Source organism: Penicillium diatomitis (assembly GCF_028827545.1).
Source record: "Penicillium diatomitis strain IBT 30728 chromosome Unknown utg000010l_segment0_segment0, whole genome shotgun sequence".
Classification (NCBI taxonomy): domain Eukaryota; kingdom Fungi; phylum Ascomycota; class Eurotiomycetes; order Eurotiales; family Aspergillaceae; genus Penicillium; species Penicillium diatomitis.
In genome coordinates, this window is record NW_026623182.1 from 1382611 (window position 1) to 1395938 (window position 13328).

The 13328-nt window shown below is 50.6% G+C and overlaps 2 protein-coding genes across 2 annotated transcripts; one reads left to right on the forward strand and one right to left on the reverse strand.

The window, feature by feature from the left end:
* Positions 1-1243: 1243 nt before the first annotated feature.
* On the reverse strand, positions 1244-1574 carry N7539_007496 (uncharacterized protein; the record flags this gene model as incomplete). Its single annotated transcript, XM_056937097.1, has 2 exons — positions 1244-1359; positions 1445-1574. 2 exons carry the CDS (start codon positions 1572-1574, stop codon positions 1244-1246), a joined length of 246 nt encoding a protein of 81 aa, XP_056787896.1.
* A 9091-nt stretch (positions 1575-10665) lies between these two features.
* On the forward strand, positions 10666-12484 carry N7539_007497 (uncharacterized protein; the record flags this gene model as incomplete). Its single annotated transcript, XM_056937098.1, has 3 exons — positions 10666-11113; positions 11189-11210; positions 11314-12484. 3 exons carry the CDS (start codon positions 10666-10668, stop codon positions 12482-12484), a joined length of 1641 nt encoding a protein of 546 aa, XP_056787897.1.
* Between the last annotated feature and the right edge of the window lie 844 nt (positions 12485-13328).

Here is a 13328-nt window from a genome sequence, read left to right on the forward strand (position 1 = left end):
CCGTGCACTGCAGTCCGTGTACCCGCAGTGTCCCACGCTCGGTACCAAGATTCGGATCAACCGTGTCAAAAGTACGAATGAGCGGGGGGTGTGAGCTTCGGGCGAGAAGTCGCAGAGAGCAGAATGACCAGCTACCCAGAATCTCCTCGACGGGGCTGCACTCTTTGCGGTACTACGTGGGGAAATGAACGGCTGTGAAAATCAAAAGCCGTCCCTCGCTGCGGACGGCCCATCAGTCCAGCTTGGCAGATCAGCACTCTCAGCATCCAAAAGGGCAGTACTTGGACACCCGTTTCTGTAAGCATTCGGCGAGACCCGGCCGTCCTGTCGATCTTCTGGTCCCTAAAATTATTAGCATAAGCTGCGGTCGAAAAGTGGCGGGGGACTGGCGTGCTCCGATTTTCCGACTAGGTTTCTTCTTTCCCACAGGACCCGAAACGTTGGAGGGAACAGGCCACCCACTCCGCATCCAAAGTGCATTAGGCAGTTCAAGCTGTGCGAAGTTCACGCGCGGACGGCGTGTGGTATTCTATCCTGAGGCTTCCATGAGGGCTTACCAAATCAACAAGGTCCGACGTCGTTAACAAGCGGTGAAAGAGGAAAGGAGATCGAAATGCGTATCCAGCTGTGTTTGCGACGCTTATCTGATTACAATCACTACACTCCATGTGCAGCACTGGGCATGCATCCACGTCCATCTATAGGAGCCCGGTCACCCTGGGGGTTCGAAGTTGAGGTGCCACAACAGGTCGATCCACGAGGTCCCCATCGAATGAGTGTCACCGAATCTCCCATGTAGCATCATATCGGTCATGCGCGATGGTGAGCGAGCGGTCCGCATCGATCGATTCAACTTTGCTCAGACGTGCTTACTCCACTTTGACTGATATTATGTCCCGAGAACTCGAATCTGGCCACAAGCGCTACTGAGTCTACTCGCTAGAGTCGCTACTGACTTTACTGACGATTCGAACCCGTTCGTCAGCTCCAGGGTTGGGTTTCCATTCGGTCCACGGCTCCGGTGAGGAGTCTGGATGAATGCCAAAAGCGTCCAAAACGGTCTTGGTCGCCGTGCATATCGCCCATGTATATATATTATTACCGTGTCCATCAAGTCACCCATCGTACAGCACGAGCGAACTGCGAATCAACTCTCCACTCTCGGAAAGAGAGTCTGAGGCTTGAGTGGCAGTCAGTACTCAGTCTAGTAGTCCGTACTGGGCAATCTCCTCCCCGAACGAGTCTAGTGCTGAGGGCGGCCGTCAGTGGAGTATTGCGCACGAGTCGCCCGATCCTTGAACGGTTCGGAAGGCCACTCCTCACCGGGGATCGCGGCCTGGTCCGTTCGATGCTGGCTCCCTATACCCTTTGATCAGCACGGACAGCACTGCTGGTCTGCCAGACCGAGATGACTGGACTGTTGCAGGTCACTATCCTTGATTACCTGCCAGACCGGTCCATGCAGCTTCATCGATGACCCAGCTGGGTTCCATGGATCGAAAAATAGACGTGTGCGGAGGCGTACCACGGTTCAGGCGACGGTCAAAGGTTGGTGCGCTACGCTGCGTCTGCATAGTCCAGCGAGTCTACATTCATCTATCAGACCGCTTGACAGAGTATCCAAATGTATCGACGAGGAATTTCTCGTGATTTCAAAGATCAATACGGTATTGCTCTTGACTGATGGCATTTGTAACCAATTAATCAATACAGTGCACACTCACACACTGGATATGAATACCAAGAGATATTGGACGTACATAGACTACTGTACTGTGTACATAGGTGCAGGCGCTCATAACTAGTGCATAGTGTATAGTGTATAGTGTATAGTGTATAACTGTATATGACTATATGTAATGTACCGTACCTTGTCGGGGCAATTTGTACGCCGTGGGTGAGGCATTGGTGCCGTGGTACAAGACTGATGTGCAATAAGTGACCTTATTGACTTCCCACTCACAGCACATACTCTGATTACAAGCTTATTGCAAAAGAGACGGAATGACATCAGGACTATCTGAGATTGAAGAGATAGCCAGACGGATCCAAAATTCAAGTGAACGAAGCAATCAGAAGTGCAGATCGATTCCATTTCCCTCTCACACCGGATTCGATCAATTCTACGCTCACCCGCATCGATGAGGCGAGCACTTGACAGGACAGACTCCACCAGAAAAAGAAAGGAATCCTCCCTTCGTTCTATAATGACGTTCAGTACTGTATCTCGTCTCTATTGATCCAGGGTCTCCTCTCCTATCAGGTGATCGATCTGACACCGAGCGCGGGTTTAGAACCCTTCGCAAGCTCTGGGATGAGCCCAACGTTCCTCCTCTCAGGCATCCACAAGCTCGTGGAAGAAGATCCCAGCCGGCAGCGCGATGCATTGCATTGCATGAGGCGAGGCTACAATACCTTTTTCAGCTTCCTCAGAGCCCATGCCCGAGCTCACCGGTCAAGGAGATCAGAGAGACACATGGCACGCCACTTGAGCACGAATGCTCCGGGACTTCAATTTCATGGCTCCATTTTGACCGAGCTTTTCTTGGTTCACTTTCTGCCCGACATTCGGATGCGTGAATACTCCCGTTCCGTCCGTGGAATCCGAGGGTACCTGAATTCGGAAGAGACTCACGAGGAAGAATGCGACTTTTCTCGTCACGGACAGACGTCGAGCTTTTTATGCCTGGGAGAGCTTTCTCCCTGGTTTGGCAGGTTTTCCCTTTCTCTCTGAGTTGCGGCGCTGCATGGCTGAAGCATGGTAATGGCAGCAGGAGTCAGGAATAGCAATGAAGCACATTGCTTGTGTCTGGTCAACTAGTCAACTACCATCGTTCATAAGTATACCTGGGTATCTCTGATATTCAACGTAGTACTTCATCTTGGTCACCTACGTGCTGAATGCGAACTCTTTCAAGCATATATTCGGCGTCTCGCAAGAAAAGTCCTTGTGGCAAAGACCCTCAGCCGAAGCCGAAGGAAATTACTGTCCATTAAGAGGCTACTTCCCCTCCTCATCAACCCTGTACGCTATTAACGCTAGGGTCGAATCCCTGCCGGACCAAAGTGAACCCTTCAAATATGCACATGCATACGCTGGTGCATGGCCGTTTTACGATGGAGAGAGAGAGAGAGAGAGAGAGAGAAAGAAGTGTTCCTGTATCGAAGTCTCATCGAAAACATCGTACCTGCACTTGAGTCTGACCACCAGGGGAACAGAAAGAGGGGCGGCCAAGAGAAAAGCAGGTCGGCCAAAGAGAATGAACTCTCGGGGTTGTTCGAGTGTCGAATGCAGGCTGGGCTACTGACTTGGGCCCGACGAGATTCATACCGAGATTTCAATTGCGACCAGTCTAAACTGCTTTCTACACCTTCTCCGATGGACTGTGCAAAGTCTGGTTGCAATGCGGGCGAGGTCCCCCTCCCCCGGCCTGAACTAAACAGAGTTGTAGAGATGATCAGGGCCAGAAATCAGCCGAGGAGTTTTTTCCCCCCGCTCATTCCAATATGTTGGTGTCTTCGAATCTCTTGATTATGGTTGAGCTAGACCCGTCCACAGTCCTGCTAAGTCCGTCGGTCCGATTCCGCTGTTGAGTTCCGCCTCATCTTTTTTTTTCCTCCGTCGTTGCCCTGATTCAAACCTTCGCGATGAGGAGGTTCGTATCTGTGGCGTTCACAAACCAACATCTGATTCGTGCACTGAGAAATGAGATCAATCTCCGAGATACCACGTGAGCTCTCAGACTGTCGATTCAAATCAAGGCGACTGAAGCGAACAAGAGATTTCTCTTTCAGGTACCTCGATCTGCGGGTTAGGTCCCCGCCCAGACCGTCCATTCAACCGCCATACTGCAACGTTGATCAGCATCTCCCAGTCAGAATCTCAACGGTATGATGCATGCAGTCCTTGGCTATGAGGAAAATTGAACGAATCAGAAAAATAAATACAAAAAAAAGAGTGTGTGATCATGCCGATTACGAAGCGGTATATCGAACCTGGCTAGCGATGGATTATGTCGCAGTTACAAAGCAAATGTCGACTTGGTAGCTATGAGGGATCATGATTGATTTTCAAATGGTGGTCGAACAGGGGTTTCCTTATATGGGGGAAGTCCATCATCAGTCTGTACTGGTATGGAGGCCTGTTGATTTGAAATTGTCGATGAAGATATGCACAATCAATTAACTTCCCTCAATGAGACTTGATGTTTACCGTGTTTTAGGCCTCTACCCCAAGCCAGTGAATAGTGCATACCCTCGAATGGGCGGTAACATTATAAGGATTCTGTAAGATGAGATTGCAATACTGCCTTTTGGACGAGATGGTCGATCGAGACGACCGTGCCGGGAATGACCGAATCGCTCCATTCTGATTGCTACTGTATGCACTGTTGCAAACTGTAGGCGTCGTGGTTGAACATGACAAGTGATTTTTTGAAACCCCAACGTGAGCTCTGTATGGGCTCATTAGCATTTACAAAGTCATGTGAGAGGGAAAAGAACTCCATCACAAGGGGAATCAGATGACTCCCAGGCCGAGATTAAACATGCGTCAATCCAATCCAACCCTCTTCTGGAATGAAATCCAGCGAACGCTTATGATTGAGCTACATACTGCACCTAGGGCTACTTTCCTTTTTTTTTTTCTCGCCAGTCAGGGCTGCGCTATGGAGTGTGGTCAGTCGAGCAGACAAGGGCCAACCAGTATGGATGTTAGCATCTGTGTTGAGGTTGACAGGACTACTGGAGGAACTCAGTACTACTACATTGAGTAATACCAGTACAAATTCTACTACTGCTACTGTACAGGTGAACATTATTCAACGAGCGATTCAGATTTGGCCCAACCGTATTCGAGACGGGGGAATAATTCAGTCTCGCATGATTCGCTTTGTAGGCCAATGAGCGAGGGCATCGAGCGCCACATACCCGGTCTGTGTGTAACATTCGAGTTCAGTCGCCCAGAACGCACATCATGACTCTGTAGCCTATAGTTTATTCTCTATAGACTTCTCTGTCCTCGGTGAGTCGGTAACCCCTCCCCAAAAGAGCTCGTGGTATCAATACCAACCTGAAGGCAATGAGATTGTTTGGTATGAGAACCCACCACAACATGATGACTCGATGCATCAGTCATGTGTGTCCCCATTGTTGGGTTTGTAGGTTGTCACCAGAGAGTAGCAGTTGAGATATCAGACAGGGCGGAGAGTCAGACAGATGTTGCCTCGGTTGGGGGTTTCCCCACGGTCTGACGTATGGTAAAGTACAATACCTGCTCTGCATGTCCCATTGCCGGACTGGGTGAGATGGTCTGTGCTCGGGGGCTGCGGTACTGTCATCTATTGTCAATGTTAACTACTGTATCATGGTTATCAGGTCATGTAACTATGTATCGTTACAGCAGGACTCCCGATTTCTGAGTCAACTCCGCAGTCAGCGACTCAGCCGTAGTGCTGTACCATACAATGTACAATACGGGGGCATATGTAGGCTCCATCCTTCTCGGCCCTCCGCCGTCATACATCGCTTTGGATTTCCTATCTGGTTTCTCCTCACACTCGTGGATTTCGAAGGGTCCCCCTCACCTTACCTCCCCTCATACCCAGCCACGACGGTCGTCTCACGATGGGAGCTCTACCACGACTCGAACCATCACAAACTGTGTGTCCCGCACCCACCCCTCACGAAGAGATGCAAAACGAGGATTCTGACTACTAAATGACCTTCATCTCGGCCGGTCGATCAAACGTCCTTGATCGCTGAAGGTTCCCGGCCCGTCGTGGACCGCAGTGGGTCGCGACAGAGGGAAAGTGGAGTGGCCCTTGAGGAAGGCTGAACTGAACGGCTGAATGTTTGGATGCAATTGTGCATTGAATTCCCTCCGTATTTTACGTGTTATACACTATATACAGTGAGTACTGTATTCAGTATCGCAAGTGGCTGTCATTGCTGATTGCTCTGATCACCTGCCGGAATGGCCATGCACGTGAGAAGATCATCATACAGTGTTGACTGTTGACTGGTGACTTGTTGAGTCACGAGTGTATCAGTGTAGTAAGGGACACAATACGGCACTGGATATACACTATACAAAGTATACATACAGTGTTGAGTTTAGACAGTATACACTAATACAGTATACAGAGGCTGTACTGCTCACTGACTGGCCAGTCAGAGTCAGGGTCAAGCCGCGGAAAACAAACTCCTACAGACATCATTGGAGGCCCAAGCCCTTCCCCCTCCTTCGCCTGTTCTGCCGAGAGCGCTCTTCTGGCCGATGATAGGGTCGGCCGCTTGGACCTGGTTCGGCCCTTGTACGGAGGCTAGTGAGAGATGGGATGCTCTCTCATATCGAATCGCCGCGGAGATTCGCTCGCTGCCACAGGATCCATGCTCCTCAGCCTATATTTCTCTGGCGCCTCATTTGCTCTCCCCAGGGTGGCCATGCCCTCCAAGTGGGACGAGAAGGAGAGAAGGAGAGAGAGAAGGAAGACGGAGGCGGCATTTTGGAGATTATCTCTCGCGCTGCCTCGATGCACCTGGGGGTCGAGGCGACCAATGGATCTCGTGCAAGCTGCCGAATTCACCCAAAGGACGGTCTGCTTGGCTGGCTGGACTTCGGTGTGGGTGGACTGTCCAGACTCCAGAGAGAGAGTGAGAGAGAGAGAGAGAGATCGACAGCAACTCCTTCAGGAGAGATACGATAACCCAATCCGGCAATTCGCCCTCGCTCGCGCTCCCGTGAAGCCACACTCCCTGGTGCTCGGCCTAAAGGCGCGCTATCACAGTAGTGTCGTCGGGGGCTTTTGTTTTTGGAGCTATGGCAACCCCTCACTCGGTCCAATCTACGTCCATAGTCGACATCTATGAGAAGTGGTGCGAGACCTTTGACCCGTCCGAAATGCAACCCACCGGTCTCTTCTCCAACCTTCTGTCGATCCAGGCCTGCTGAGCTGGAGGACAAATGAGACCTTTTCTGGATCCAGTAGGGTTGCCGAGGGCAAGAGGGAGTACTTCATTGGTAAACTTTCCACATCCATGATTTCCACCCGTCCGGGTTACGTTGCTTCCTGGCGACGTTCGAGTTTTGGACAGGTCACATGAGATGACACCGGTAGCTGATGAGAAGGAGACGATGAAGAAGGAAGAAGTCGCAGAAGCAGCAAGAGATGTTGGTTATGAGCTCGGGAAAGGCGACCGTTCGGACCCACTCCGTCCACAAGGTCGACAAGGGAACTCGATGGCATTGGGCATCGCATAAAGTATCACGCTCAGACGGAGGAGAAGCACCGCCGCAGCCACGGAGAAATCAACCATCATCGTCACTCCCGTCCTGCCGAGATGGGGATCCGTCCGTCTCAACGAGTGGACCATGCCACAGAGAGTCAGATCCGACTGAGAGCAAGAGCAGTTTGTTCTCGAGATCGAATCCTGAGTCATGGACAGCTCCACTTGGATCGTCTTGGCCTGCATGACTGTCATGTGGGCGTGAGCTTCAGCGGTCTACTCAAGCACCTATCCGTTATCGCGGTCTGTTCGACCCAAATCTATCGAGACCACCCGGCCCCCGGACCTTTCTTTCGAGTCGGTTCATTTCCTAGGCACCGCGGATGATCTGCTTTGCCTCCCCCAGTAGTGCATGGTCAAATCAGGCGCGGAGAGGCTTACCTTACCGACGGCTGGGGGGATGGTGAAAGCAGCTCGTCCATGGGTGGAAGAGGTTTGAGAGCCCATCGAGGTCTGCCTTTCTTTTTTTTTTTGCCTTTTTTTCGCCCCTTATACACCATCAACGGGCACTTCCCGGTTACCAACCTGATCATGAACATCCGTCTTCAATGGATAGAATTAAGTGACATTGCTTTGACGACGTTTGGGCGGCGAAATCGAAACCTCCTCTGCGCAGCCCCCGGATAACGCCGACAGAGGCCTCTTCGCAGATTGGATATATTCCTTGCTGAGGCGGGGGCTCTGGCATGGTTGCTTTTTATGCTTTTATCTTGCTGATGCTCTAGGATCAAGGATTCTTCACTCGAGGCCGGCACGGTCACTGTCCAGTGATGTGGTTGGATTTCCGCACACGTTTTTCCTCATCCAAGACATATCATCCCTCCAGTAGAACCGTATTTCGCATGCCTTCGATTTCTCGATCCGCCGACCAAGATCCACTTTCCTCATGGGGTCGGAAGATTTGGAGACACCACGGTTGATACGTACCCAGGCATCTGGCGAAATAGTCAGTGTGTACTGCGAAACGGGTCGTATAAGAGAGGTACCAATCCACCCAAATGACAGTTGGGTTGGCGAACAAGGCAGATTGGTGCCTAAAGCAGCGATCATTTGCCGCAGCATACCGGGTTCCAACTGCAGTAGTTGGGGTCAGTGTAGTCACCGGTCACTGCAGTATATAGACTCACTGGGATACTAATGTACTAATATGCAATATCATTGTGGAGAAAAACGACTGCGCAAGTGCGCAGTCAGGACTCTGAACCCTCGCTTTCGGCTGACATCCAGCCTCCCGTCTGATCGTTCTGACAAGTGGGCAAACTCCTCCGGGTGCATGACAAATTGTACTCGATGACTTTGAGAGTTTGGTTCTTGCGTGTGTAGCTCGAAAAGCTTCTGTCGGCTCTGCCACTATCCTCTTAGGCTCTTACACATATTCACTGATTGAAATGGTGAGACCCACAGTAGGACCGTAACATTCCCGGTGCTATGCTGCTATCTGATCTTCTGGATGTGTAGACTGTATTGGGTTACAGTCGCTCTGCGGTCTTCATCCGTCCGGATAAACACTTAGAAGTTACCACGATACTCGCTCTTTCGATAGCTCTCTCTCTCTCTCTCTCTCTCTCTCTCTCTCTCTCTCTCTCTCTCTCTCTCACACACACACACACATCCTCTGCTAGCTGTGGCCTTTACCTCTTTCGGAGACCAATCATCCAATTAGACTTGTTTTTCTTTCTGATCAGGCAGTTCGTCGTCGGAGATCTATCTTGCTACTTTCCTGAGTAAAGTAGTGTGTTGATTGGAGCAACTCGGCAAACTCCTGTCAGACCCCGCCGTTCATCTCTTCTCCCCGGTGATATTCATGTATTGAGAAACCAGTATTGTACCATTGAGCGATACAGCTTACAGTACATCTTACAATACTGACGAGTTGCCGCTGGTGATGTCACTTGGTGAATACTGATTACTGAACAGTAATACTGTATTGACGATAACATGTTGACCCTCTCATAGACTCATACTAGTCATGCATCACATCTTGTACAGTTCATAATCATACAATTGCTTAGTATATATATTCTCGTGATTGCAAGCCAAATGAGTTGGTCAAATAGACCCAGCCGGTTGATCAATTTCTTTTCCATCCTCAGTCACCTGAGGTCATGCATCAGACCGGATAGTACTGAACTATTGATTGTCCACGGGAAGATGCAACCTTCGCTCAGATGCCATCTTGGCCTTGAGGGTAATCAAGATTATACGACAATAATACTACTTACTACCCGGCCAGCAGACGGATTCGGATCTTGCATTATACTGATTTCTTCTTTTTCTTTTCTGGCTTTTAGCTTTTTCTTTTCTTTACTGTTAATTCACCAATACCATTTTGATTCCTACCGTCTCTCCTTTTATTTCTTTTTCCGTTTTCTGATTTCTTTTCGCAGGGCGGGTTTTCATTCTGATTTGGGGGATTTGCACGCCAGGATCATTTTCCAACAGAGCCAATCAACCCCGGAAGATCGAACGTCTCCCCTGCTGAAATTGGGAGGACCTGAAGGTTATCAGGGCCAAGAGAGATGCCATTTGGCCCAGTCCAGTTGCCAGAGCTGCCCGTTGCAGGCCAGTCGCAATCCAAAGATGCTCGTTCCTGTCCACGCGAAAGATGGATCGTCGCCCCCCCCCCCCCCCCCCCCCCTCACGACTCGACGTGCTCGTTGGGATGGACTCGTTCGCTTCTCTGCCTTCCTGATTCACTCCGGCTACAGCCTGGCCCGCATCTCGTGGGTTTGATTCGGACGATCGGTCTTCCATTAAGACTCTTATTCTCACCCTCGCCCGCCCCGATCTTTTCCTCGTGGACTTTTTCCTAACTAACGTTACCCCTGGAGCTTATGCATCTGATGTGACCGCGCGCCTCTTTTATATCCAGACCACCCCCACCCCTTCGATCATAGAAAGGTACATAAGTACACCAAGTACCCACTGCTCCAGATACACCCCCCCCCCCCTCGACCCGAGATCGCTCAGATTATCAGACGCAAGCTCATCCCGGTGACATCCCATAGGGCTGTACAAGACGAGAGTGTTACCTAGTTTCAGACTGCATCTGCACCGTCGGATCGATCGTGCCTCAGATCCTTCCAGACGAGGCTTGGTCACTGCTCTGCAGCTTGTGGAGTCCCTCTTCGCCTATTCGGGTCGTTGAATGAGACAGATATTGTCTCTCATACTTGTTTCGTCGAGATCACAATCACATTGCTGTCGGTCCTCGGAACCATCTGAAACAGCTTCGAGTCTCTGCTGGAAAACGACAAGCGCTCACAAGCGATACCTCGACTCGACACGTGCATCGGACAATCACCTGATCACCCAGGCAGAGATCGCCTTTCTCATCCCACCGATCCAAATTACAAGACTTCTTCCAAACTGGCGACAATGGACGACTCCACAACCGCCATGGAGACGGATCCGTCACCGGAAAATGACTTTGCGCATTCACCCTGGGTTGAACTGAACTCGTTTTCCTCTCCGCATAGTTCTCCTCCATTGCCCGAGTATACGGGCTTTGACTTTGGTACCTCCAGTCTCATGGCTGTGGACCCCACGTATGGAATGTCGATTCCTCCGCCGTACGCCTCGATGCCTCTGCCCATGCCCTCGCATGCGTGGCCCAGTATGCTCACCCATCAAGCGGCGTTTGCTGAGGTGGGACTCCCAGCCGTGTCGGTGCCCACGTCCGTGTCACCTTCGGCCCCAGTGCCTCCCATCCGGAAGACGTCGACGGGTGGTGCGACTCCACGCAGAACCCTGACCGACGAAGATCGGCGCCAGATGTGTCTCTATCATGAGGAGAACAAGCAGGCGAAACAGACTGACATTGGAGGTGAGCTTCCATCTTCTGTCTATTCCCATCACATCTTATTAGAAGGATCCATTTTCTGACGCTAGTCACATGCAGCACTCTTTGGAGTTGAAAGAAGGTAAAAACAAGTTCCCTTCCACCCCAGTGAGACCAGTTGCCAACTTTCCGTCTTTTCTTTTTGTCCTTCCGTTTTCGGTCTGTTCACTGACGTTCAATCCCAGCACCGTCTCCAAAGTTTTACGACAGAAAGAGAAGTATCTGAACCCAGATGATGGCAATCGATCCCCTATCAAGCGAGCCAAGGGCCGGGTCCCCGACATCGAAAAGGCGCTGTCGAACTGGGCTCGAAACTACCAACGCCAGGGCTTCCCATTGAGTGACGAGATGATTCGGGAGAAAGCACGCTTCTTCGCCAGCACCTGTGGATGTCCCGAGAGCAAGGAGAAAGTTCTGACGGCCAGCTGGCTCGAACGATTCAAACAGAAGAACAGCCTCATTGGGGCTAAATCTCGAAGAGGCTCAACGGATCGCAAGGGCGTCCGAAGCAGCTCCAACAGCCCCATCCGCATCAATACTGGCTCTGCAACCGACTCCACCATTCAAAGCCCTGGCGCACGTTCGCCAATCTCTTCGCACGGCTTCGGTTCGCCTCTATCGCCCACTCACAGTCACGACGGCTTAAAGTTGGGGGCCAACGATGAGCTCCCAGAACTCACGGGCGGTGTACAGCGCTTGTACTCCAAGACCACGACAATGTTGGACACCACTTCCTGTTCGGTCATGACCAGTCCTACCTCTACGCTTGTCTCGGAAAGCCCTTTCACCCCCACGAACCAATACCGTCTGCTTTCAAACTCCCTAGTCAATCGATCACGTAGCCAAACTTTACCGACAGTGCCCATCGACCCAAGCTTGCTGGCAGCCGATGAGTCTCAGTCCAAGTCCGATCTCATGAAGGAGGTGACGATTCTGGAGTCACCATTGGAGTTTGATGATCACGAATCGCAAGCCGCAATCCGAGGAATCGACCCATCCAAGATGATGAGACGCAATCACAGTGACTCGGAGATTAAGACGGTCTTCAAACAGCGGTCACAGTCGTTCTCCAAGTCCACCAATGTGTCACCTACTACCACCAATGCCACCGCCACCGTCCCCGATTCTCCCACCCAAGGCGAGGCTCGACAGGCCCTGGAACTAGTGATGAACTATTTCCAGCGTCAGCCCGCGGGCCTTGCAGCGCAGGAGTATATTACCATTGGCAAGCTGATGGAACGCCTGGAGCTGGCCAATCATCAGCACAATGCCGTTCTGGGTGGACTGGCACGAATTGATGAGAATGGCGATGCGCCTCAGGTGACCAAGAAACGAAGCATTCAGAACATTGGATGACCTCCGCACGGGGGTATTTGACAGTCGGATCTCTTTGTTCTTTCACGTGTTTCTTTTTTTTTTTTTTTTTTTTTTTTTTGCATATCTTTCTGTGTCTTGATACCATTTTACGCGTCTTTTCTGTGACCTTTCTTATCAATGTTGTTACGAGCTCTTCCTGGTTATTATCATTATACCTGATCGATTCCCCCCCTTGTTATGCCAATTTCATATCTAGCATGATTTTTACACGCCTGACCCTGTTTCCAGAATTTTGATCTCTTATGAGCTTTTGAGTGCACCAATTTCATGTCCTCTTGTATTCCGGGTTCTCTTTTCCTTAGCCATCTGCCAAACACACACTCGTGGTATCAGGCCCGAATCAGATTACCCAGTTACCTACATGGCAACAACTTTCCAGCCCCGCACGTTCAGAAAGATCGGAGAGTGGCTTTTTTTCGGGGCATTTGTTTCGATTGTTCCATCAGTCACGCTGCCAGTGATATTCTCTCGTTGATATACTTCCGTGGCCCTTCTGAAATCTCAGATCCTCACACCCCTTTCGTTCTGGCTTTCCCCCCCACATATTCCCCTTTGCATGCCTCTTTTACATTTTTTTTTGATCCTTCCCTGTCATTCTGATCGCATTCATTTTTGCCCGTTTCTCTTCCAACTTATACCATGTTCAGCTAGTCTATCTATCTTCATTCGGGATTTGGTCGTTTCTTTTCTACTATACACAACTTATACTAGGGATCGCTCACGCGAAAACATTATCAATTAATTATCATGGTCATTTTTCTGATAAGTTTCCGAGTCATGGTTCGAGTTTGTAGTCTGGTTGTTCGGCTGGGTTTCGAGTTCG